Below are 26510 nucleotides of genomic sequence, written 5' to 3' on the forward strand. Positions count from 1 at the left end.
CTCTTATGATTGCAGATGAGATTACCCTGCACGTCCCCGATCTTGATCTAGAGCAAGATGTGAATGTGCTACTTTCTGATGCAAAGATGGTAGAGGAGTTGGAGCAATGTGTGATGAACTGGCAGACTCACATTACCATTGTTATTGAGGAGCAGCAAAGCAAAAGACCACAAGTTTGTTACTCTCCTCTTACTTATAGTGACAGTGATAGTGAAGATGATCAATAGACAATAAAATGCTTTATCGCCTTAAGATGCCTTAAGAGATAAGTAAAGTGTAAGACCTTACAGAACACAGTTGCAGAACTACACAGAATTTGTACACAAACCTAGCCCTCATCTGTATAACTACTGAAAAATCCAAACTATAATCCCTGTTGGGTAAACTGCTGGCTGTACTCATCCCTGTCACTTTCCATTTTTACAGGCACCTGGGCCTATGGCTGAGATAATGTTTTGGCAGGAGCGTGCATCTGTCTTTAATACTATGTGTGAGCAGTTGAAACATCCTGTAGTAAAGAAGATCTTGGAGGTAATGACTAAAGCAGATGCAAGTATTGTTCTGATCTTGGAAGATACAGTCGCTGAACTTAATAAACATCGTGCTGAATCAGACGATAATGCTCGTTACCTCAGCACACTGGAAAGATACTTCATGGTAAGCTGTAATTCATAGTAAGTCACTGATTAATATTTTATACACTGACCACTTGGTTCTGTAAACTATGAGCTGTGTACTGTAACCAACAATAAGAGGTACTGTAGGTATTCCCCTTTTTCGCAATAGTGATTACAAGATTATTCTTTTCTTCATTTCCATTAATTAGAATCTAGCTACTGGAGCAAATTTTGGTGTGATCCTGGAGACCATAGAGCCTCTAATGAACAGCTTGCAAATTGTGTGGATTATCTCATCCCACTATAACACAAATGAACGTATGGTCCCTCTAATGGAGCGCATTGCCTGGCAGCTGTGTGAGCGGGTGTCTCAAGTAATTGATGTCCATACACTATTCAAGTATGTATAAATACATTATAAATACAACTTACACTGGTGGTTGGCTTAGATTTAAGATATACATTTAGAATATATTCAAATCAAACCTTGGCATATTTACTATGAGAGACCAATGTACTGTGCCTTGGACAGGGATAAGAGGAAAGTGGCCAAAACCAAGGTGCATGATGCTAACCAGGTTCTGGAGAAGTGGAAGTCGTCCTACTTCGTAGTACGTGCTGAAATTGAAGAATCAGGAAGGGATTTACGGTGGGAATTTGACCGCAAGCGGCTGTTTGAGAGAACCGATTACATGGCATCCATCTGTCAGGACCTAAACAATGTTTTACAGGTCAGTGCACATGTATTAAATAAGTAATGATCTCTCCTTCAAGATCTGGAGATTCAGCTATGATTATACAGCGTTTGCATTTGTCCTATGCAGGTTTTGGAGGAGCTGTATAATGTCTTTGGTCCAGAATTAAAAGGTGTAGCTGGTGATGCTAAATGCATTGAAGAGGTGCTGTGTAGAATACATTATCTGGTTAAGCCTTTTGAGGAGCTCAGTTTTAATCCTTTCAACATCTGTAAAATGAGCAGCTGGAAGATGGTCATGCAAGAATTCAACGATACAGTTCAGGTGAGTTTAGGTATTTAAGTTGTTAAAATTCTTTAAGTTGTGAACCAACGTACAGTTTGCAGTGTCAATTTTCCAAGTTTAGTAATTTTACTAAATATAAGTTAGCAAGCTTTTTTGTGTTTTGTATCTGTCTGCACAGGCTATTGAAGGAGATGCCATCAACCTAATTGATCATTCTTTTAAGACACTGCGTTCTTCAACTGCTGCATTTAAAATGCTCCTAAAATTCAAGCACATCTGCTTCAGAAAGGCCATCAGCGACCATTTGATGAAAAAGTTTAATGACATCCTGGTTCAGTTTTGCAAAGAGGTATCGTATGCTAACTGATGCCGTCTGTATATACATATAATGTTTAAATTAAATTGGTTCTATGTACATTACAAAGTTGTGATTTTATCAAATCAGAACAATGCTTTATTATAGCAACTTCCTTTTCAGAAGTACTAATATTCGGCTTGATCATTTAAAGCTGTATGTAACATTGCTGGATGCCACTCTACTGAGCTTTATACTAAAAGTGCACGATACATTCTTTTAACTTTGAGTATAGTGGGCACTTTTATATTATTATGTATTGTCTTTGTTATAGGTTGACAGTGTAAATGAAATCTTTGAGGCAAAGAAGGATAAACCCCCTCTAAATAAAAATGAGCCTCCTGTGGCAGGATCAATCAGATGGGTTCGATCTCTGCTCTACCGCATGAAACACACCTTCCTTCCCTTTCTAGATGTGCCTGAGATAACAGAGAGTGGACACTTCAAAGTGGTGAGTTCTCTCACTTGCACAGCATTGTACACTACCAGGCAAGGCTTTATACATGCTTTGTCCTACAGTGGTTTGTCTTTATTTATATTATTTTTTTAACATTGTACACTAATATTGAAAACATCCAAATATGCAAGTTATCAAGGTCAAAGTAACAAAATGTGTGAATTTTGCTGCATCTTTTTCAGGCCCATGACAAGTATGTGAAAATTGGAACACAGATCAGGGACTATGAGAAGAATAAGTTTGGACACTGGCAGGCTGAGACAGAACACGTGTTGCCATTACTAATGAAAAAGCCACTGTTGATCGCTCATGAAAAAAGCCTTCAGGGGGAATTGGTATGTATGTCCTGCTCTTTAAAAATTTGTTTGTACTGTAAGTATTTATAATATGCAAAAAAAAGTGTATATACATTCTTTTTTGTGAATCTTTGCTGTGGGGTAATGTGAGTAGGAAAAGTGAAGGGTGTCGCATTAATAATGGAAATCAGACATTTCTTCAAAAATATCTACAGTGCATGTAGGACTAGGTGGACAAAATAATTACCATGCATTAATTTACGCTGCTATATGCTGCTGTATTCATTATTATTCATGTGTGAAATTCTTTTTAAAGAAAAGATTTTTTGTTTTGGCATTTCTTGTTTTTAGGGCGTCCAACCAGCTGAAAGCAGCCAGAAGAGGGGTGTGCGATACTCTGTGAACTTTGCTCCAGAGATAAAACAAATCATTTCTGAGACAGCCAACCTTATGCTACTGGGCTACTCTGCGCCCTCCGTGGCTCAGAGTGTTGCTCTGCAGGAGAACACATTCATTAGGTACATGCTGTATGGCAGTTATCAGTCGCTAAGCACATTGAATGAAGTGCTGTTGGGCCTGACCTAGTTCTGTCCTGGTCTTTTCTGCAGGTATGTTGGCGACTTGAACAACCTTGTGAACCACTACCACTCTGCAATGGACAGCCTGAGCAATGCACAATTTATTATGCTGGAGCAAAAGATCACACTAGTCAACAACGAGATGCATTTTGGATGCAAAAGACTGAATTGGAATTCCTTGGGTATGGTGCAAAGAGGCTGACTTTTCTTTTTAAATAAATTTTTCCACATTTAAAGACTTGGAAGTTTAATGCAAAGACATATCATTTGTTTGTAGGTATCCGTGATTTCATCAGCCAAGGATTTCAAGTTGTTTCCAAGTTTGAGACAGTTGTCAACCAAATCCAGAAGAATGAGAGGGATATCGAATCCAGGCTGCAGTCCATAACGACAGCCAACTTAGTGAGATTTCCACTTCCAGACAAATCCAATGACTTGCCAGGTAGAATTAATCAAGTGATATTTACTGGATATAGTTCTGTAATTATGTTAGAATAGAAGAGGCTTTGACTTACTTGTGAATATATTTCAAGGTATCAAGGAGTTCTGCCAACATATTGAGCAAGAGCGGACCAAGGCTGTGAATTTGCTGAGTAGGAAGTATGCTGACATTGGGCCTCTCATTACTAAAACAGAACATTTGATTATGGAAACCAGCAGTGGCAAAGCCAAATGTATGGCTGAATATTACGTGTATTGGGAACACAAGGTGCTAGACGCTCTTATAAAGATGATATTGAGGTAATTACAGTAGATAATTCTTGTTGATGTTATCTGTTTCTTTAAAATATGGTACAATATCTGTCTGAACATTTAATGTCTTGACTTTTGACTTTTGCTTTAGGAGTATTCAGTCCTTTGACATGGCAATAATGGGAAATACTGCACTTTTCCAAATTGATGTCATCTTGTCTGCCCCTAAGATTGTACTGCAACCACAAAGCAATGAGATCTACTGGCTCATCATCCAGTGCATAAAAGACTGCGTTGAGAGCACCAAGGTGGGTTATCTGCAGAAAATATATATTTGTGTGTGTATTTAATGAAGACAAATAATGATATATAATTTTTTTGCATTTCAGCTCTTTGTGCGTTGGATGCATGGGACATGCATTGAGTGTCCTCCACAGCCCAGTGGCGAAGATGAGTTGGTGACATTCAGCTTCTGTAGCGATGTATGGCAGCATCCTCAGATAAATGAAAGTGCCATGATGGTGTCTCAGAACATTAAGCAGCTACTTCATTCGTTGGAACGGTACCTTAATCATTGGAAACGGTATCGCCCTCTTTGGGAAAGGAACAAAACTATTGTGAATGAAAAGTTTGCTGCAAGGAAACCATCCTGTGTCATGTATGATTATAAGCTGCAGTTCCTTGCTCGTATCCATCAGGAGGTGAAGCTAGAGCCTCTTTCCAAGAATGAACACATGATTCATTTGAATCTGGAGCCTCTGTATCACACAGTGCAGGAGATTGCAGAGTCCTGGATCAGTTCACTGGGTAGCCTACTCAACAAGCCTGTCAAAGAGGATCTCTTCAACATAAGGGATGAACTCACAGTAAGAAATCATTAGTTATTTTTTATAATAAACTTTTAGTCATTTTTCTTGAGTTATTTATTTCACTATTCTTTATGTTCTTGGTATACAACAGCAACTCTCTACAAAGCTTCATCGGAGTCCTGATTCTTTTGATAATCTGAAGTCTGTCCTTGGGACAATCTCAAACATCAGGGATATGTCCCTAGATGTGGAAATAAGATTATCTGATATCAAGGAAAGATATAGAACATTGGCCATGTACAAAGTGGAGGTACTGTCTGTTTATTATGATTGTTAAAAGCTAAGTTGACATTCGTTTCCCCCTGTTGAACTTCCTGTTATCTGTACTTTTACACATACTGTAGGTTGGAGAAGAGGAGGTGGAACTGGTGGCAAAAATTGACCAAATATGGAGTGACCTGTTTGCAGAATCTAAAAAAGTGGACAAAAGTCTGACAGATGTCAAAACATCATTTACACACGTAAGACCTCAAACCCACAATCCTGATACAGAAAAGACAAGTTTAAATGTACACTATTATTCTAACTTCACTCCACTCTGAAAGATTACGAAAGAGAAGATTGAAGAGTTTAAGCAGGAGTTGTCAGTGTTTGCGGAAAGCTTTAATATGCATGGTCCCGGAGCTGTAGGAGACGATTTGGACAAAGGTACTTTAGAATTGAACTTTGGCTTTAGTTGTTATACCCAGAAATACAGTATAATCCTAATGATTAATTGTATTCTGTTGTTGTTAAAGGCAATTTCATACATTTATTGTTATTTGCAGGCCTGACGATTATGGCATCATATGAGGCAGACCTGGCTAAAATAGTTGCAGGAAGGCAGGATCTTGCAAATGCAGAGAAACTGTTGGACATGCCAGTCACCATGTACCAAGAAGTTGTCAGAATACAGAAGGACATGCAAGGCTTGAGACAAATATACCACATATATAAAGCTCAGAAGGTGCAATGTTGTAGCTATAGTTACCGTAATGAAGTTTAATGTCAAACACACATACATACATATATGCATACATATAGTTATATAGTTGTAGTGTATTTTCTATGGTGTATAATTTATATTATTCCTTTATTAGGATGCAAAGGCAGAGTGGTCTGAGACATTGTGGGTGGATTTAAACATCCAGGTGTTACAGGAGGGAGTTGAGAGTTTCATCAAAAGTTTGAGGCAATTGCCCAAAGATGTCCGAGCGTTGCCATTGGCCTTCTTCCTCGAAGGGCATATGAAAGAATTCAAAGAATCGCTGCCTCTTCTGCTGGACTTGAAAAACGAGGCCCTCAGAGACAGGTCAGTTGGTCACCTTTTAGACGGATACAGTGGTACACATGTATCAGGTAAAATGCTAAATTAATATTGCTTTAAATATTTTTGGGACTGCAGACACTGGAAGGAACTAATGGAAAGAACCGGTACCAGCTTTGAGATGAACCCTGAAAGCTTCACTTTGGAGAACATGTTTGCTATGGAGTTGCACAAATATGCAAATGTCATTGGCGACATTGTCACCTCTGCTGTAAAGGAGCTCAGTATTGAGAAGGCAAGCAGTCATGTCTTTGAATTATTTCAAACTGGACCTAGGGACCAGTTCTATTATAGTATTTCCAGTGAACTCATACAGTACATACATATGTGTGTTTGTGCTTCTAGGGAGTAAAGGAAGTGGTGGAAACGTGGGAAAATATGAAGTTCATTGTGCAGCCCTATTTTAAAGGTGCACAGGAGCGTGGTTATATTCTGAGCGCAGTGGATGAGATCCTGTTGAATGTGGACAATGATGCCATGAACTTACAGAGCATGGCAGGCAGCCGATTTGTTGGACCCTTCCTTGTCACTATACAACAATGGGAGAAACAGTTGTCACTTATAAGTGAGATCATAGAGGTTAGTGACAACCAACACCCAGAACACTTTAGCTGATCCATTAAAGCCATGCTGAATAACTGTTTATTGCACAGGTATGGTTGCTGGTGCAGCGAAAATGGATGTACCTTGAGAGCATATTTATTGGTGGAGATATTCGCTCACAGTTACCTGAGGAGGCCAAAAAATTTGATATTATTCACAAAAGGTTTAAAGAGGTAAGTTTTGCTTTTACATCTGATGATGTGTATTCGTAGAGGTGCATGTACAGTAAGTATATTTCTACCACCTATGGGGTCCACATATCTGGATCCCAAATTACCTCACTTTATTTGAAATGATGTTTCATGAAAATGTGTCTTGTGTATAGATAATGAATGACACAGTGAAGAACCCGAACATAAAGCGATGTTGCCTGATTCCCAACCGACTAACAGACCTGCAGGCCCTGAGTGATAGTTTAGAGCGGTGTCAGAAGAGTCTTAATGACTACCTGGACTCCAAGAGGAATGCCTTTCCTCGTTTCTTCTTCATCTCTGATGATGAACTACTGAGCATCCTGGGGAGTAGCACTCATACCTGTGTTCAGGAGCACATGATCAAGGTAACGAGAAACTACATAAAGTGATATACATGTATTAGTGTGTGTAACACTTCCTAACCCTGATCTGTTTATTTTTGTTTCACAAGATGTATGACAATATAGCATCTCTCAGGTTTGATGGAGAAAGCAATGGTGAAACAGTAGCTGCAGCTATGGTGTCTGCTGAAGGTGAAGTGATGGAGCTGAGGAAGCCCATCCCAGTAGAGGGCAGAGTAGAGGAGTGGATGACAGGAGTATTACTTGAGATGAGGAATACTAATAGACTTATCACAAAGGAAGCCATCTTTCACTACTGTGAAGACAGGACCAGGTTTGTAGATGTTTTATTTATACAAGTAGGTGCCGGTTTTATTCCAAACAAGTCACAGTACTGTAGATTTGTCCTTCCCATGTCCTTTAGGGTGGATTGGATGTTGCTGTACCAGGGCATGGTAGTACTAGCTGCAAACCAAGTCTGGTGGACCTGGGAAGTAGAGGATGTCTTTAGAAATGTGAAGAATGGAGAGAAACATGCTCTGAAGAAGTATGCAAAGAAAATGCACCAACAGATTGATGAGCTGGTAACTCGCATAACACAACCTATGAAGAAAAATGACAGAAGAAAGCTTAACACTGTTCTTATCATTGATGTCCACGCAAGAGACATTGTTGACAGCTTCGTACTAAACAGGTAAACTACTGACTGACTGTACCTCCCACATTTCTAATTCTGCAGTCTTTGTGTCAACTTATCTTCGTGAAAGAAATAAAACCTTTTTTCTATTTCTAGTATAATGGATGCACATGAGTTTGAGTGGGAAAGCCAATTACGATTCTACTGGGTTCGTGAACAAGATAATCTGTTTGTGCACCAGTGCAGTGCTTCATTTTCTTATGGATATGAATACATGGGTTTGAACGGACGACTGGTTATAACCCCACTAACAGACCGCATCTATCTCACCCTCACTCAGGTTTGCCAATTTGTTTTAACATAAAAATCATAACCCAGCACACAAAACTATATACAAGGTTTCATAATCTCGTCTAGCTGCTAGCTGTCTGTGTATTTGCAATGCAGGCCCTCTCTATGTACTTGGGTGGTGCACCAGCTGGACCAGCTGGCACAGGCAAGACAGAGTCCACCAAAGATCTGGCCAAGGCTTTAGGCCTGCTGTGTGTTGTCACAAACTGTGGTGAGGGCATGGACTATATGGTAAGTAAACTTGAAAAGCGAGCAGCTGGTCAATATATAAAACAAACCCTATTTTGAAGCGTGTTAGTTTGAATTTCATATTTTAAAAGGTAGTTAAAAAAACAACCATATAATTGTTTTTTGTCACTTAATAGTCACTAAAGGAAACATACTGTAATATACTGTGCTGATTTTCTTCAATTTCTTCTGTGTGTGCAGGCTGTGGGTAAAATCTTTTCTGGCCTTGCTCAGTGTGGAGCTTGGGGCTGCTTCGATGAGTTCAATCGTATTGATGCTTCAGTGCTGTCAGTTATCTCCGCTCAAATCCAGACTATTCGCAATGCTCTCATTCTGCATGTTGAAAGGTTTCAAGTAAGTCAGTTGCTTGTTGTTTGTTTGTGTGGTGTAAATTGATAGAAACATAAATAACCTGTTATTTAGTTATTAACTATTATTCCGCAACCTTATTATCTTATCTCTTATTATGTATATCAGTTTGAAGGGCATGAAATCAGCCTGGACGAGCGAATGGGCATTTTCATTACCATGAACCCAGGTTATGCTGGACGCACAGAACTGCCTGAATCGGTCAAAGCTCTCTTCAGACCTGTTGTTGTCATTGTGCCTGATCTGCAGCAGATCTGTGAGATAATGCTCTTCTCCGAGGGCTTCTTAAATGCCAAGGTGAGAATCCACATCCAAAGCAAACATTACAGATCTTCTCACCTTGTACAATAACCCTACACTACTGGAAGTTCACTATAACGCATTGGCTTTGTAGGAATGTTCTGAGGTGTTAATAATATTAAAAACAATAAGAATAAAAGCATGTGAGGCTACTGATAAGCTACTCATTTCGAGTACTTCGTTTCATTCAGGTCTTAGCAAAGAAGATGACAGTGCTATATAAACTGGCTCGCGAGCAGTTGTCCAAACAGTCTCATTATGACTTTGGCCTCCGTGCTCTAAAGTCTGTCCTAGTGATGGCAGGAGAGCTAAAGAGGGGCTCACCAGACCTAAGTGAGGTAAGGAATAAAGAGAATTTGTTTCATTTTCCTGTGGTAGAAAACCTACATTAGAATGTGATAAAAAATTTAGGAATCACCCCTCTAATATACAGTACAATGAAGCTCACATGCTGTAAATAAAATAATTTATTTTCTTCAGATAAAATTGTTTTAAATTTTTTTTATTTCCTCTCCACAGGATGTGGTGTTGATGCGTGCCCTCAGGGACATGAACCTGCCAAAGTTTGTGTTTGAAGATGTGCCTCTCTTCCTCGGACTGATCACAGACTTGTTTCCTGGGCTGGACTGTCCTCGTGTGCGCTACCCTACCTACAATGATGCAGTGGAGCAGATCCTGCAAAAGAACAAATATATCATCCTGCCTACGCAGGTGTCTAACTTAGGTCTAAAAAGAACTGCTGAGTTTCAGTAAAAAAGATGTAGTTGTTTCTGAAGCGGTTTCTTGTTTCAGGTGGATAAGGTGGTGCAGATGTATGAGACAATGATGACCAGACACACTACTATGATTGTAGGTCCAACGGGCGGAGGTAAATCAGTGGTGATCAGTACTTTATGTCAAGCTCAAACCAAGTAAGTGACTGCCTACATCTCATAGGTTTACACCCTATTTCATGACCCTTGTGTGGTAAATGTTGGCATTTATTTTCCAGATTGGGGTTGCACACCAAGATGTACCCTTTAAATCCTAAAGCCATGACTGTTACTGAGCTTTATGGTGTTCTGGACCCTGACACTCGAGACTGGACTGATGGGATTTTATCTAACATCTTCCGGGACATTAACAAACCTACTGACAAACAAGAGCGGAGGTCATAAAACATAAAGGAGAAATTTAATTGTTGTCACTTGTTTTTCATGAATTCAATAAAAGACATACCTGACATTGACTTTGTTACACAGGTACATCCTGTTTGACGGTGATGTGGATGCTTTGTGGGTTGAGAATATGAACTCTGTGATGGATGACAACAAACTCCTCACTCTGGCTAATGGAGAAAGGATACGTCTACAGAGTCACTGTGCCCTGCTGTTTGAGGTTAGTATTTATTTAAAGGAGTCAGAAAATGTTCCAACTTTCAGTACATATTGTAACAAATCAGTCCTGTCACAGGTTGGAGACTTACAGTACGCCTCCCCTGCTACGGTTTCACGCTGTGGTATGGTTTTTGTTGACCCTAAAAACCTGCGCTACACTCCTTACTGGCAGAGATGGGTGAACAACAGACCTGACAAGGTACGAGCAAAAATGTAGGAAGTCATAGGAAGAACATTGTTGCTTGTTTTGTTTTTTTTAAGTATGTATTATATTCTAATGCTATCTTAATGCCTATTGTTTTTTAGGAACAAGAACTGCTCAACAAACTGTTTGAGAAATATGTGCCTGGCTCTATTGACATGATTGTACATGGTATTGTTGATGGCAAACAGGGCCAGAAACTTAAGACTATTGTTCCTCAGACAGATCTGAACATGGTACAGCAGCCTTATTTATCCTTTATATATGTATTCAGTCTTGCTTTTCTTTAATGCGAATGAAGATTAGCATAGTCCACTTTCATACTGCTTGGAATAATTACGTATGTGATCCTGGTCTGTTCAGGTTACTCAGCTGTGCTTGACTCTGGATGCGTTGCTTGAAAGTGAGAGCAGCAGTGCTGAAGTCTTGGAGTGTTACTTTCTGGAGGCACTGTACTGCTCACTTGGGGCCACGTTGTTGGAGAGTGGCAGGATCAAGTTTGATACTTTCATCAAAAAACTGTCATGTTTAACTATGATGGATGATGAGAAGGCCATGGCTGGACCTGGGGAAATCCCAGGTAGAAAAGTAGACATTTTATTAACAAATTAGTGTTAAATTTATGCATTTATTTATGAAAAATATTTAGAAAATATGGGGGAGAAAATTAAAACTAATAAGAACAATGTTTGTGCATCATCACAGGGTACCTTCCAACTCTATTTGATTTCCATTTTGATGGAACACAGGAAAAGTGGGTTCCATGGAGTTCATTAGTTGCCAAATACACCCACAACCCTGAAATGAATTTTGTCGATATTCTAGGTAAATTTGCTCTAAAATAAAATAATTTAGACATGTATCTAACATCATCTAACATGTTTGGTCACTCCAACCCCATACATTTCCTTAGTGCCAACTATTGACACCACAAGAACCAGCTGGATTCTGGATCTGATGGTGAAGATAAACAGACCAGTGCTCTTGGTTGGAGAGTCTGGCACTTCTAAGACATCTACTATTCACAATTTCCTGAAGAACCTTAATACAGACACAACAGTGAGTTTCCCATCACAGTGTCCAGAACGTTGTCATTTCTGTTCTAATTGTTTAATTTCTTTCATGTCTTTCTAGATTAGTCTGACCATAAACTTCTCATCCAGGACCACTTCAATGGACCTTCAAAGGAACTTGGAGGCCAGTGTGGAAAAAAGGACTAAAGAGATCTATGGGCCTCCTATGGGGAAGCGGCTACTGGTCTTTATGGATGACATGAACATGCCAAAGGTATCCAAATACGTTCATGGCAGACTGTGGTTCATTGTGTTTAGACTCCACACTTCTATTTGGCAATGTGTGTTAAACGATTTACGAATCAACAGTATTGTAATACTGTAATAAACTTGTTTATATTGTGTTATTTTTGTTTTACACATCCCCCCAACTTTTTGGTAATTGGCGTTGTATATTGTTTACCCATCCAGGTGGATAATTATGGGACACAACAACCTATTGCACTTTTAAAGCTGTTGTTGGATCGGGGTGGTCTATATGACAGAGGGAAGGAGCTTAACTACAAAATCCTCAAGGATCTTGGCTTTATTGCTGCCATGGGGAAGGCTGGAGGCGGGAGGAACGAAGTGGATACAAGATTCATCTCACTCTTTAGTGTCTTCAGCATCCCCTTCCCGTCTGTGGAGTCCCTCCATCTTATCTACGCTTCTATTTTGAAAGGTCACACCAGAGTGAGTATTTCTCATACTGTAAATCCATACATATCAGAAATTCAATGTCACCTATTACTTATTTTTTTTCCATTATTATTTTATTAGCTGTTTGAGGAAGCCATACAGAAGATTTGTGATGATATCACCTTCTGCACTTTGGAACTGTACAATTCAATCATCAAAGATATGCCACCTACTCCCTCCAAGTTTCACTATATCTTCAACCTGAGGGACCTGTCAAGAGTCTACAATGGATTGACCCTCACCAAACCCGACAGGTTTGATCGAGCCATGTGTAGTGATGTAGGGAGGACACCTACATCATCCCCCATGTTTCTGAATGTTTTTGTTTTTTACAGGTTCTTGACTGTCACTCAGTTTGTCCGTGTCTGGAGAAACGAGTGTCTAAGAATATTCCATGACAGACTCATTGATGAAACTGACAAAGCCTTGGTAATAATTAATAGTATTAAGTATTTAGTTACTCGACGTAGATGTATTGTGTGCAGTATTTGCTAAAATACCTCCAACTGTAATTATGTGCATTCAAATTTACTGTATACAGTATAAATAGTGTGGTAGTGCAGATTTAATTGTTTTGCTAGGTTCAAAACCACATAAGGAACTTGACAGAGGAGCATTTCAAGTCAGACCTAGACGCCGTCATTAGAGACCCAATTCTCTTTGGAGACTACCGGACAGCCCTCAGTGAAACAGAACCAAGGGTTTATGAGGACATACAGGACTATGATGCCTCAAAAGCCCTGTTTCAGGTATTGCCTGTGTGTTTTAGTTTAATGCTCTTTTTGAAATGTAATAGTAGAACAATAAGATAACATTTTATGTTAAGACTACTGTTTTTAATAATGTTTTTGGATTTTGCAGGAGATTTTGGAGGAGTACAATGAGAACAAGTCGAAGATGAACCTAGTACTTTTTGATGATGCTCTGGAACATCTGACTCGACTGCACCGCATCATACGAATTGATCGGGGCCATGCACTGCTCGTTGGGGTGGGAGGCTCTGGCAAGCAGTCGCTCACGAAGCTCGCTTCCTTCGCTGCTGGCTGTGAGGTTGTAAAAATTTGGTGTTTTTTTTTTTTTATAGATTGTTTTTTAGGGTGAATGCTCTTGACAGCCACAGAAACCAATCAAATATTAATACTGTACATTTAGCTTTTTAAGGACAGGCTGACTACCATTTATCTTATTTATATATATTTTCAAAATATTAGTAGGCATATTTTCTAGTCAAATAATGGAAGGTTTTTTCCTAGGTATTTGAAATAACACTAAGCAGAGGATACAATGAGTCAATCTTTCGTGAAGAACTGAAAACACTGTATTTGAAGCTTGGCATTGAAAATAGGAAGACAGTGTTCCTCTTTACTGATGCTCATGTTGCTGAGGAAGGCTTCTTGGAACTAATCAACAACATGCTTACCTCAGGTTGGATACCTCTGCACCATCGTGGCTTTAATACATTTATATTAAAACTGCAGTTACAGTTCTCTGATCACATCTTTTTCCAGGCATTGTTCCTGCATTGTTTCCTGATGATGAGAAGGACTCAATCCTCAATCAGCTTCGTGATGAGGCTCTTAAAATGGGAGCAGATCATTCCAAAGAGAGTTTGTGGCAATACTTTGTCAAAAAGAGTGCCAACAATCTACACATAATTTTGGGAATGTCTCCAGTTGGAGACACTTTGAGGACACGCTGCAGGAATTTTCCAGGTACAGTTAAATGTAGTGTTCGTGAAATTAAACAGTTCCACAAGTCATGTTGGATTTTGTCTTTTTTCTCTGTTTTCTCAGGGCTGATGAACAACACTGTTATAGACTGGTTCCAGCCGTGGCCTCCACAAGCATTACTTGCAGTAGCTCAGTCTTTCCTCGGTATGTATTGTGCCACATTACTAACCTTTCCTAAGTGTATTTGCTTTGTAGACGCATTTTAATGTGTGCATTTATTCAATTAGCTACAAGAATGATATCTCTGGATTTGAATACATTTTTAATTATTGACATATATTTTGTTTTATCCTTTGACAGGGGTAAACCCAATGATTCCTGAAGCACACACTGCAGAAGTAATAGCCCACGTATGCATGGTTCATAGCTCTGTAGATGTATATAGCAAGTTATTCCAACAGAAGGTCAGACGCAGTAACTTTGTTACACCAAAGAACTACTTGGACTTCATGAATACCTATTCTAACCTTTTGGAGGAAAATGACCAATCAGTCCTGGGTGAGAAGATGTAACACAGCTGATGCTTTTGTGTAGAGGATTAGACTGATGCCACACAGGTTGTTCTAATGAAAGTTTGAGAGACATTCCTTTATTAATTTACGATGTAATTTTCAGCTCAGTGTAAACGTCTAGAAGGAGGTTTAGATAAACTGAAGGAGGCCAGTGAGCAGCTGGCTGAGCTGAATGTCAAGCTAGCTGAACAGAAGGTGGTCCTCGCTGAGAAGTCCGCAGCTTGTGAGGCATTGCTGAATGAGATTGCCACAAACACGACTGTAGGTCAGTGAGCAATTCCATGTCTGAACTTGGGGTCGTAATGAACACTGTCCTATGAGCTTCCAACGTATAACATTTGTTGCTAAATGCTTGTGAAAAACTATCTTTTAGCTAAAGAGAAAAAGGCCCTGGCGGAAGTCAAAGCCGAAGAGATTGAAGAACAAAACAAAGTTATTGCTGTTGAGAAAAAAGAAGCTGAGAGCTCTTTGGCTAATGCTCTGCCAGCATTGGAAGCAGCCCGCAAGGCACTGCAAGATCTGGAAAAATCGGATGTCACTGAGATCCGGTAAGTTCTCGTGGCTAGGAGGACTATTTAATTGTATCGTTGAAAAAGATTTGACGCCAAGTTCATCAGGATGTAGGATAACATAGACTCAGATGTGTGTAAATCAAGCACTAAACATCTGTAAATAAAACCAGATGATAATCTGAATCCTAATTAAGTTAATTGTTCATATTTTATAATATATTTATGCAAGTAATGTCTTAAGAAAAGCTTATTTGTTCTGTTAATCTATTATCTTCTCTGGGCTTTTCTGCATTTTTTCTGGCTTTGCTATTGTGCAGATCCTTTGCAAAACCACCCAAACAGGTTCAAATGGTTTGTGAATGCATCTTGGTGCTGCGTGGCTACAAGGAGATCAGCTGGCAGTCAGCTAAGGGGATGATGTCTGAAGCTAACTTCCTGCGCTCGCTGATGGAGATGGACTGTGATACCATAAGTAACAACCAGGTCAGGACTGTCAGAGGTAAGTTGGCCTGCATGTAATAATCAATGACAATCTATCAACAAAAGAATTATTGCAATTTAGCCTACAGTGGCATTTGCATGTGACAATGTTGTTTTCTTTGCTATGAGTAGGCTTCCTAAAGAACCTGCAGACAAGCTTTGAGGAGATGCAAGCCATCAGTAAGGCTGGTTCAGGAATGCTAAAGTTTGTCGAGGCTGTCATGGGTTATTGTGACGTTGCCAGGGAGATAAAACCCAAGAGAGAGAAGGTAATGTAAGGTTTATGTCTGCTACATCATGCTCTATCAAAAGTACCCCAATTGAAGAGCTATGTTTCTGTTTTGTCAGGTGGCGCGCCTGGAAAAGAACTTTTTTCAGAGTGAACAGGAGCTGGAGCGCATTCAGAGTGAACTTAGCAATATCCAGAAGGAGCTTCAGACGCTTGAAGGAAAGTACCAAGCGGCTATTGAGGAGAAACATCTGCTACAGAAAGAGGCAGAGCTCATGGAGAAAAGGCTCATTGCTGCAGACAAACTCATCTCAGGCTTGAGTTCTGAAAATGAACGGTGAGGCTGCACACAGTCACACAACACAGTCACTTTCTTATTGACCTTTAAGAGTTTTGTATGGTTTTCCTCAAACCATTCCATCTCTTTTTCTAACTGCCCCACACAGGTGGACACAAGATTTAGAGGAGCTGAAGCAGCGGCGTGTGCGTCTCCTGGGTGACTGCCTAATTTCTGCGGCTTTCCTGAGCTATGAGGGGGCCTTCAGCTGGGACTTCAGGAATGAAATGGTATACCAAGTATGGGCTAAGGATGTGCAGGACAGAGGCATCCCCTTGAGTCAGCCTTTCAAAGTAGAAAGCCTTCTAACTGATGAAGTAGAAATCAGCAGGTTAGTAGTATTAAATCACTCAACACTGATTGTGGCTACTACAACGTTAATGTGTCACATATTCCTCTGGAATACTGCAGATGGGGCTCAGAGGGGCTGCCTCCAGATGAGCTGTCAGTGCAGAATGGAATACTCACAACCAGAGGGAGCAGGTTTCCACTGTGTGTTGACCCTCAACAGCAAGCCCTCAACTGGATCAAGAAAAAGGAAGAAAACAACAACCTCAAGGTTCTAAACCTTTTGTGCTTTGACAAGTAAACTGTAGCAATTCTCACATATTCTAGAACAGCTGCTTAGGCACTATCATGACATGCGTCCTGACAGTGTCATCACCTTTTCTTTCACAGGTCTCATCGTTCAGTGATCCAGACTTCTTGAAGCAGCTAGAGATGGCCATCAAATATGGCTTCCCATTTCTTTTTCAAGACGTTGATGAGTACATAGATCCTGTAATTGACAATGTCCTGGAAAAAAATGTAAAAGGAGTAGAGGGCCGGCAGGTTATCATGCTGGGTGACAAGGAGGTGGATTATGATCCAAACTTTAAACTGTATCTCAACACCAAGCTGGCCAACCCTAAATATTCTCCATCAGTTTTTGGGAAAGCCATGGTTATTAACTATACTGGTAAGGTCCTTTGCACTGGCGATCACAGATTATATCTGTAATTTAACAGCATGTACAGTGCTAAGTCTGTCTCGCTATTCATGTCAATGCTTTGCATGCATGTTGCATGTAGTGACCCTTAAGGGCCTAGAAGACCAGCTGCTGAGTGTTATAATGGGCTTTGAAAAGAAGGAGTTGGAGGAGCAGCGTGAGCATTTGATCCAAGAGACAAGCGACAATAAGAAGCTGCTGAAGAACCTCGGGGATACTCTACTCAGAGAACTGGCCACATCCGTAGGCAACATGTTGGATAACACAGAGCTAGTTCACACACTGGAGGAAACAAAGCTGAAAGCCAACGAGGTCTGTTTGGCCACAGCAAGCATCATTGAACTCAATGTTGAGTATTCATTTGTCCTGCTAAATTTCTTCTTTATGTTGCGATTATCAGGTATTTGAGAAACTGAAGTTGGCTGAAAAGACATCCATGGACATTGATAAACTCAGAGACGGCTACCGCCCTGCTGCTAAGCGAGGCGCTATCCTGTTCTTCGTACTGACAGAAATGGCTTTGGTGAACACCATGTATCAGTACTCCTTAGCCTCCTACCTGGAGGTGTTCGACTTTTCCCTTCGCAAATCCCTGCCTGACTCTGTCCTGCAACAGAGACTGAAGAACATTATGAGCACGCTGACGTATAGCGTTTATAACTATGCCTGCACAGGTAAACTATTTATATATATATATTTATATATATGATGAAATGTGGAAAGACTATTGTATTTCTGTTTGTTTTGTACATGTTATAAGCTGACCTCATGGTATATCCCTAGGCCTGTTTGAGAGACACAAGTTGCTCTTCTCCTTTACCATGACCATTAAGATTGAGCAGGCAGAAGGGAGGGTGCCCCAGGAAGAGTTGGACTTCTTTATTAAGGGTGAGATATTTGTGGCAACTTCTCTAAAATATTTCAGTACATGACATTGACCACATACATTCAAAATAAAGATGAATTAATTGTCTTGTTGTTCTACCTCTTGTGTGAAGGTAATCTGTCTCTGGAAAAGAGCAAGCGTAAGAAAGCTTGTGACTGGCTTTCTGACCAGGGCTGGGAGGACATAGTGAAACTGGCAGAACTCTTTCCTGAACAGTTTGACTCTCTGCCCGATGATGTGGAGAAACAATCCGGTGACTGGAAGTCTGTAAGTGACCTCAGTGACAGGAACACATGTGACATGTTAATTAAATGAGAACTGAGCCTTCTTTTTTTACTCCTCAGTGGTATGACCTGGATGAACCAGAACTGGCTCTGTTCCCTCTGAAGTACAAGGAGAACCTGTCGCCCTTTCAAAAACTGCTTTTGCTGCGCTGCTTTCGTGTTGACAGAGTCTATAGAGCTGTGACAGACTATGTAACTGTCACCATGGGCGAGAAGTGAGATATACAATAGATCTAAACGTATAGTGTCACTGTGTGTACTGTAGGCTATGTTGAATGAATGAAGTTCTTTGAACTAACCATATGTTTTCCTATATTTGTATTCAGATATGTACAGCCCCCTGTGATCAGCATCGAGGCGATTTATGAACAGAGCACCCCTTCTTCCCCTATTGTCTTCATCTTGAGCCCTGGCTCAGACCCAGCCACTGACCTAATGAAACTAGCAGAGAAGTCAGGCTTTGGGAGCAAATTCAAGTTCCTTGCTATGGGCCAAGGCCAAGAGAAGGTACTGCAGTATATTCAATCTAAGTATAGAGATTACTGTCTGTATGATACCCAGTCATAGTAAGACAGCATACTGAGTGTAATGTCTTTCTGTTTTTGTCATGAAGGTGGCGCTGCAGCTGCTGGAGATGGCTGTGTCCCGTGGTCAGTGGTTGATGCTACAGAACTGCCACCTGTTGGTGAAATGGCTAAAGGACCTAGAAAAGTCCTTAGAGAGGATCAGCAAACCCAATCCGAACTTCCGTTTGTGGGTCACCACCAACCCTATCAAGAATTTCCCTATTGGCATACTGCAAAAATCTTTAAAGGTTAAATAGGTTTTCTCCTTTAAGAAAGGTTTAATTTATAGGTGGCAGGAGTATTCTGTGGGAAACCAGAATATATCCCCCAAAAAAGTGTTTTCATGGTGTCATATAAATTAATGCCGACGCTTTGATTGTAAACAGCTGAGAAACTCCATCATTTCCTTGACATTGACGTTGGATTAGTCATCATACTGTAACGTTCTGTGCAGGTGGTGACTGAGGCTCCAAATGGTCTCAAACTCAACATGAGAGCCACATACTCCAAAATTTCCCATGAGACTTTGACTGCATGTCCACATCCTGCTTTCCGCGGCCTGGTGTATGTCCTGGCCTTCTTCCATGCAGTGGTGCAGGAAAGACGAAAATACGGCAAGATTGGCTGGAACGTTCCCTATGACTTTAACGAGTCGGACTTCTTTGTAAGTGGCAATGTGCTGGAAAGAGTTTGCTGTTTTTTGTTAAACGGATCTTGTATCAGTTACATTTTAACTTGTGTTCAAACATTTAACTGTGCTTGTCAGGTGTGTATGGAGATCCTGAATACCTACCTAACCAAAGCTCACAACCAGGGAGACAGCAACATTCCCTGGGGAAGTCTTAGATACCTTATTGGAGAGGTTGAGCTTCATCCGTTGTATTTTTATAAACTGTGTGGTATCTGTATCTGTTCTGCCAACTGAAGCTAGTTTAACGTGAACTTGGTGCTCACAGGTGATGTATGGCGGACGAGCAATAGATAGCTTTGATCGCAGGATCCTGACTGTGTACATGGAAGAGTACTTTGGAGACTTCCTCTTTTATACCTTCCGGCGCTTCCACTTCTTCATCAACAAGGACGTGGAATATAAGATTCCTCCTAATGGGGCAAAAAAAATATATGTTGGTCAGTACTTTAGGGTCTCCTACTGTACAGTAAGAGAAGTTAATTGTTTCTAATCTCAATGTTATGCGTTTCAGATGAGATTGAGAAAATGCCCCTGGCAAACACACCGGAGGTAATGGGCCTGCATTCCAATGCAGGGATCGGGTATTATACACAGGCAGCTAAGGACATGTGGACTCACCTAATAGACCTGCAGCCTCAGACAGGTATGGTTTTTCATTCTCATCTCTCTTGACTCTTAGGCAATGGAAGCACTGCTCTGTATTCAGTTTTAGGTGGCAAATAGCACCTCTGGGAAAAAAAGTTATTATAATACACACATGTTTCTTTTTTCCTTTGGCCTTACACTCACTTTTACATCTCAGGTGAATTCAGTGGATCCATTAGCAGAGATGAATACATCAGCCAGGCAGCGCAGGACATTCAGAACAAGCTGCCCGAGTTATTTGACATGGATGTCATCTATAAAAAGCTCGGGGCAGACGTTTCCCCAACTTCAGTGGTGCTGCTACAAGAGCTTGAGCGCTTCAATAAACTAGTGGTCCGCATGCAGCGTTCTCTGGCCGAGCTGCAGAGGGTGAGATCCTGGGGGGGTGCACAACAACACACTGGGAAACCAAACTGGTCTGCATTTGTTCTGATGCGCTGGTGTCTCCTAGGCCCTGGCTGGGGAGGTGGGTATGAGCAGTGAGTTGGATGAGGTCTCCTGGGCACTTTTTAATGGCCACATTCCTGCAATTTGGAAGAAGTTGGCACCGGACACTGTCAAGTCCCTTGGAAACTGGATGAGCCATTTCAAGAGGCGTTATGAACAGTATAGTAGCTGGGTAAGCACATTCATTCCATCGGTTCTGGCTTTACACAAGAGTAACAGACAAGTTAGTCAGAGAGATGATGTCTTGTATTCACCAGGTGGATGAAGGTGAGCCAACGGTGATGTGGCTGTCAGGCCTCCACATCCCTGAGTCCTACCTGACGGCTCTGGTTCAAGCCGCATGCAGGAGGAACGGTTGGCCTCTGGATCTTTCCACGCTGTACACCCAGGTGACGCAGTACCGCAGCGAAGACGAAGTCAGTAGCAGACCTGCACAAGGTAACGTAACGCCACCCCTGATGATTTGTGACGCGCTACAAAGACTCACAGTGCTTTTTGCTGCAGGCTGTTATGTGTCTGGCCTGTATCTGGAGGGAGCGGACTGGGACGTGGAGAAGGGTTGCCTGGTGAGAAGCAAACCAAAGGTTCTGGTTGTTGAACTGCCTATTCTCAGAGTCATCCCTACAGAGAGCCACCGCCACAGGCTGCAGGTGTGGATCACAGCCCCTGACTTCCTGCTCTTCACAGTGGCTTTTCTTCTAACGTGTGTATATTTTTGCACCACAGAACACTCTGAGGACACCCGTGTACACCACATCTTTGCGGAGAAACGCAATGGGCGTGGGCTTGGTGTTTGAGGCAGACCTGTCCACCACTATGCACTACTCCCACTGGGTTCTGCAGGGAGTGTGCTTATGCCTGAACGCTGACTAAAGCAGAGCTTCAGCTCACACCAACGGAGACAAAAAAGGCTCATGACAAAAGGCAAACAAATAGAAAACTGAGCAAAGATGTTACTCTCAATATGTTAAAGCCTTCACTATTTTCTCACTAGATGGCAGCAGTTGACAGCACTGTGTCCCCTCTGGAAGGAAACCAAGGGGTTTTCTTTGTTGCAGTGTTGCTCAGTGTCTTTCAAAAGAACTACTTCGGTTTTGTGGATTAATGAATAAATAGTTGCACTTATTTGACTAATTTTCTCTTTCCTCAACCAAACGTCTCTGGACTCCATTCTTAACCCAGATATTGGAGGCTGAATTTTCCTGCTGAGTAAAGGGAACAGCTGCTTCAGTCAGTGGAAACTGTAACAGTGACCAGCAGCTACTAAGGTTTTACACTTCACCCAAGTAGCTTTTCAGCTTTTCTCTGCAGCGTGGGCAGCTGTGAATGCTTTATTGTGACGGTTCACCAAGGCAAGACCAGATCCAGCGCCGCAGCGCGGGATTGGAGCCCAGGTGAGGTTTAACCCAGATTATCTGGCAGCTGGTGTGACAGTAACGTCACAGAAAGACTAAAAGAAACTTCAGCGGTTTCGAAGGATGAATGTGTTGCAAAACACGTGCAACATACATCATGTAGCCTGAGGGTGCAGCTGTGATGGAGTATTCTGGACACTACTTAAAATAAGCTGTGATATAAAGATGGAACTCAACAAAAGAAAAAAGAAATAACGTTGCATTTCCTCTCCTTCATTTCACATCACAGTCTTGCTGCTTCTGGAGTTGTCCACAGTAAACCAGCAGCTGATTGACATTTATACCTTTTAGACGAGCTCCCTCCCAGGACATGTTTACGACCAAACACTAAAAGAGGAGGGGAAGGATTGTGTTTCTCTGCGTTGACGGATAAGAGCAGTGGGCTGTTTAATTAACCTAGAGTTCATAGGCGCCAGCGTATCCTCACCCACACACACAATAGGTAATGCAGCTCTTTGTGTTTGCACAGTAAAGGGGAAAGAAACTGGTCTCAAAATAAAGAGATAAGAAATTCCTCTGAGTAGAACGGAGCCATGTGTCCCTCCTCAGAGGTCAGAATTATTTTCAGCTGCCCGTGACTGGAGAGATTTACAGTAACCCCAAGTTCTGGCTTTGCCTCCATCCAGTGGCCTCGTAAAATGCCACAAAACAAAACAAAAAAAACTCCTCTGACACAAACAGTTACCATTTGCTGTGATTGAGAGCAGGTGCGTGTTTGCTGTTTTCTCCCAGTAGTCAGGACTGTGGTTAGCGCCGCTCTGAAGCCCTTCTGTTACTGTAGCTGGGAACAACCGAAGGTCAGAGTCTGAGCGTCTGAGGTGCAGTCGCTCCAACCACACGCGTGCATCCCGTGCCCCGGTGTTTAGACTGGAGAAGACCTACATGTCCCGCAACCAGTGGCTTCAATATTTGTCACATTTACTTGTTTCCACCTGACAACGATTACTCATCCCCCCGCACGACACCGTGATTTAAAGACGCCTCGGAGCAGCAGCAGCAGCAGGAGCCCGTAATTCATTAGGAGCGGCCTCAGTGCGTAATGAGCCGCCGCCGCGAGCACGCTGCGTCCTCTGCGAGAGGTGGAACCGTGGCAGGGGCGAAACGACCCAGCAGGCTGCGCCTAGAAGCGACCCGAGGACGGTATAAAAGTGGTCCAGCGCCCGCCTGCAGTCAGAGAGCGCGCAGACAGACGCACGCACGGACGCACGCACGGACGGAGGCAGGCGGAGCGCACAGAGTCGAGGGGGGCGACCCGCACTTTGAGCAGGTTTATCTTCACGCGTCGCGTCTCACTCGTGGGTAGAGACAGAGGACGAGGCGGCGGTTCCCTTCGGGTCACTCGTGATTCTCCGGTAGCGCGCACAAAGTTCCCGTTTGTTTCCGTCACGCCTGCGATGCGCGTCTCCTGCGGCGGACCCGCGGCCGTTTGACGCGTCCGCCTCCGCAGCCGGACCCACCGCGCCGGCGTGTTCTCCAACCGGGCCAGCTCGGGCTCGTCGGAACTTTCGCGGTCGCGCTTTCGGTGCCGAGGACATGGGGCCGCGCCGACGGGACAGCGTGTCCGCGCTGTGCGGAGAAAGTTTGCTTTGGACCGCGCTGCTTCTGTGGCTCACGGCGTTTGTTGACGGCACCTGGAAGACGGGACTTTACAAAAGCTACTCCACCGGGACGCAGCTGAGCAGAGACCAGAGCGCAGCCTCGCACACTCCGATCTACCAGAAGAGGTACAGGCTCCAATACAGTCACTTTATATGTAGATCACATTTTCTGCCTCCAGTCTATTAAAAACCTTAGTTTTTTACTTTTCAATGCATGGCTGTGCGGAGCTACTCCCATCTCCATCCATCATCCATCCATCCATCCATCCATCTGTTTATCCATCCATCCATCCATCCATCCATCTGTTTATCCATCCATCCATCCATCTGTTTATCCATCCATCCATCCATCCATCCATCCATCCATCCATCCATCCATCCATCCATCTATCTATCCATCCATCCATCCATCCATCCATCCATCCATCCATCCATCCATCCATCCATCTATCTATCTATCCATCCATCCATCCATCCATCCATCCATCCATCCATCAATCCATCCATCTGTTTATCCATCCATCCATCCATCCATCCATCCATCCATCCATCCATCCATCCATCCATCCATCCATCCATCAGGTCTCATTGTCTTCCTGCCACTTGGTCCTTTTTCCCTCTCCTCCTCATCGTTGTCCCTGCTCATCCAGCTCCTCTGTCTGTGTGGCCGCTGCCATCACCTGTCCACGTGCAGCCTGACGTGTCACGGTGCTGTTGATCAGTGAATGCGTTGTTGATCAGAGTGTCTCTGAATGAGAGTCAACAGACTAAACACAGAGCCGGTGTTTAGTCCCTGGCTGTACTCTCTGAGCTAATGAGGGACGACGCTTCCCATCTCACAAATATTTAGGCTGTGGGGTTGTGCGTGGGTCTGGATGCGCCTGCGGCCGGGACCCGGTTCTTCTCCGGGGTGTTCAGGCTCAGGTGGCGCTTGGCCGCCGCGTTCGGGAGGTTTGCACATATGTTTAATAAACACCAGCAGCTGGGACTCGGCTGCATCTGGGCCTGTTTGGGGAAAGCGAGGGGTCAGCGGGTCGGAGGAGCCGAGCGCCTCTCAAACGGATGCGGGGCGGGTTCGTGGAGCACAGGTCCCCGTCCTGGACATGCACCGGATCAGGCGCCTTTTAAGCACGTCAGCGTGAACTCCAGCAGACAGGAAAAGGGTTCTGTCATGGGAAAATCCTCCTTAAGAATGTCTCCCTGCACACAGTGATTACCCCATCTGAGGAGGATTAGGAGCCCTTGAGTCGTTTGGTGACTGGCGGTGTCTGTGGAGGAGCTGATAAAGCGCTCGTTCGCCCTCGGCCGCTGCGCGCGGCTCCGGAGGCGGCGGCGGCGGCGCTTCCTCGCGGCGCTCACTTCTTTATCCTCCCTCTGAGGACTTGTCACGGTCTGACAGGCAGTCTGAGCCCCGTCGCCTCCCTCATTCCTCGCCCACATCAGCCATGTCCAGGTTTTCTTTAAGCACGGAATTAAGATGACAGAGATTCCAGCAGGCTCAGCCCGTCCGGCTTAGAGCGAAAGCACTTTAAATAACTTCAAATTAGGGACGTTTTCATGGAAATTCTGAAGCAGTCGACCCACTAGAACTCGGAAACAGCCAGTGGTTTTTTCATGGCTGCAACAAGGACTAGATTCAACTTTATCTACAAAGATAAGAGCACATTTTACAATAAATAAATTAAAAAAATTCCCAAATCTGATAGTTGCATCTTCTGAGTTCTGTTGGTGGCTTTATTCTGTATTTTTATCATTTTTAAAGCAATTTAACTTATAAATAATTAGCCTTAGGCCTTTGGGAACCAGTGATTCTACATCCAATGATTTATATGTTTGTAAATGTCTTTTGTGGTTGCAACGTCAAACACCCAGAAGAAGCGCGTATCAATTACACAGAGAAACGTAAAACTCCCAGGTGCTCGGGTTCGACAAAGACAGCGCCGCTGGTTGTTTGTCAGCGGCTGCCGTGTGTGTTGCTGCTTTGACGTTCCTCATTGTCTGCTGCACGTGAACGTCTCGCGGCACCTTTGAACCCGTAACACGAGACCTGTCTCTGTTGTGTCTCTCTTCCGTCCTTCCTGTTAGCATCTGTTCTGATCCGCTCTGTTTTGTCTTCTGAACTCCCTCTCTCCGTTACTTTCTCTGTGACCCGTTTCTCCCGAGCACCACAGAATCTGTCCTCCTTCCACCATTTCCCATCGGAAGCTTCCTTGCGTGACCCTCGCGGTGAGGTGACCTTTGCCTCCTCTCGTTTCCTCTCCTCTCTTTGTTTCCTCTCCTATTTGTTTCCTCTCCTCTTTGTTTCCTCTCCTCTCCTTGTTTCCTCTCCTTGTTTCCTCTCCTCTCGTTTCCTCTCCTCTTTTTGTTTCATCTCCTCTCCTCTCATTTCCTCACCTCTCTTTGTTTCCTCTCCTCGTTTTCTCCTCTCCTCGTTTTCTCTCCTCTCTTTGTTTCCTGTCCTCGTTTCCTCTCCTCTCTTTGTTTCCTTTCCCCTCGTTTCCTCTCCTTTCTTTGTTTCCTCTCCTCGTTTCCTCTCCTCTTGCTTCCTCTCCTCTTGTTTCCACTCCTCTCTTTGTTTCCTCTCCTCTTGTTTCCTCTCCTCTCTTTGTTTCCTCTCCTCTTGTTTCCTCTCCTCTATTTGTTTCCTCTCCTCTTGTTTCCTCTCCTCTTGTTTCCTCTCCTCTCTT

General features: G+C 42.8%; 2 protein-coding genes across 4 annotated transcripts in view; both read left to right on the top strand.

Moving 5' to 3' along the window:
• Nucleotide 1: 1 nt before the first annotated feature.
• Nucleotides 2-21935, top strand: dnah10 (dynein axonemal heavy chain 10). Its single transcript, XM_029163627.3, has 73 exons — nt 2-173; nt 427-657; nt 827-1017; nt 1150-1348; nt 1442-1636; nt 1776-1946; nt 2227-2403; nt 2592-2744; nt 3057-3223; nt 3314-3465; nt 3561-3725; nt 3817-4024; nt 4128-4284; nt 4366-4842; nt 4937-5095; nt 5190-5306; nt 5391-5493; nt 5613-5791; nt 5925-6136; nt 6230-6386; nt 6497-6730; nt 6805-6927; nt 7080-7313; nt 7400-7623; nt 7714-7983; nt 8083-8266; nt 8374-8508; nt 8707-8859; nt 8983-9171; nt 9366-9512; nt 9694-9885; nt 9967-10085; nt 10166-10324; nt 10416-10551; nt 10627-10749; nt 10857-10988; nt 11116-11332; nt 11458-11577; nt 11666-11811; nt 11887-12039; nt 12237-12497; nt 12585-12757; nt 12839-12932; nt 13085-13252; nt 13365-13553; nt 13757-13928; nt 14012-14215; nt 14297-14377; nt 14534-14731; nt 14849-15010; nt 15119-15293; nt 15575-15756; nt 15870-16006; nt 16086-16303; nt 16413-16634; nt 16715-16862; nt 16982-17261; nt 17374-17603; nt 17692-17965; nt 18075-18179; nt 18290-18444; nt 18522-18676; nt 18788-18968; nt 19075-19275; nt 19482-19691; nt 19794-19889; nt 19984-20155; nt 20230-20361; nt 20521-20732; nt 20815-20982; nt 21068-21248; nt 21315-21460; nt 21537-21935. Exons 1-73 carry the CDS (start codon nt 6-8, stop codon nt 21681-21683), a joined length of 12957 nt encoding a protein of 4318 aa, XP_029019460.2. The 5' UTR covers nt 2-5; the 3' UTR covers nt 21684-21935.
• Nucleotides 21936-23225: 1290 nt separating this feature from the next.
• Nucleotides 23226-26510, top strand: part of emid1 (EMI domain containing 1) — a 34768-nt gene continuing 31483 nt past the window's right edge. For 2 of the 3 annotated variants that reach the window (XM_029162301.3, XM_029162303.3), the window contains exon 1: nt 23229-23949. In XM_029162301.3, the coding sequence (XP_029018134.1) occupies nt 23759-23949 (191 nt within the window). In that variant the 5' untranslated portion in view covers nt 23229-23758. Of the gene's footprint in view, nt 23950-26510 lie in introns of all 3 variants that reach the window. The other variant, XM_029162302.3, reaches the window with a different exon arrangement.

This window comes from Betta splendens, chromosome 9 (genome assembly GCF_900634795.4).
Source record: "Betta splendens chromosome 9, fBetSpl5.4, whole genome shotgun sequence".
NCBI lineage: Eukaryota > Metazoa > Chordata > Actinopteri > Anabantiformes > Osphronemidae > Betta > Betta splendens.

What these genes read in the sequence shown, in the direction of transcription:
- dnah10 (XM_029163627.3), top strand. Translation starts at nt 6, where the DNA reads ATGATTGCAGATGAGATTACCCTGCACGTCCCCGATCTTGATCTAGAG. An exon ending in GTGAGGGCATGGACTATATG is followed by an intron (nt 8,509 to 8,706) that starts GTAAGTAAACTT and finishes CTGTGTGTGCAG; the next exon opens with GCTGTGGGTAAAATCTTTTC. An exon ending in GCCACCGCCACAGGCTGCAG is followed by an intron (nt 21,461 to 21,536) that starts GTGTGGATCACA and finishes TTTGCACCACAG; the next exon opens with AACACTCTGAGGACACCCGT.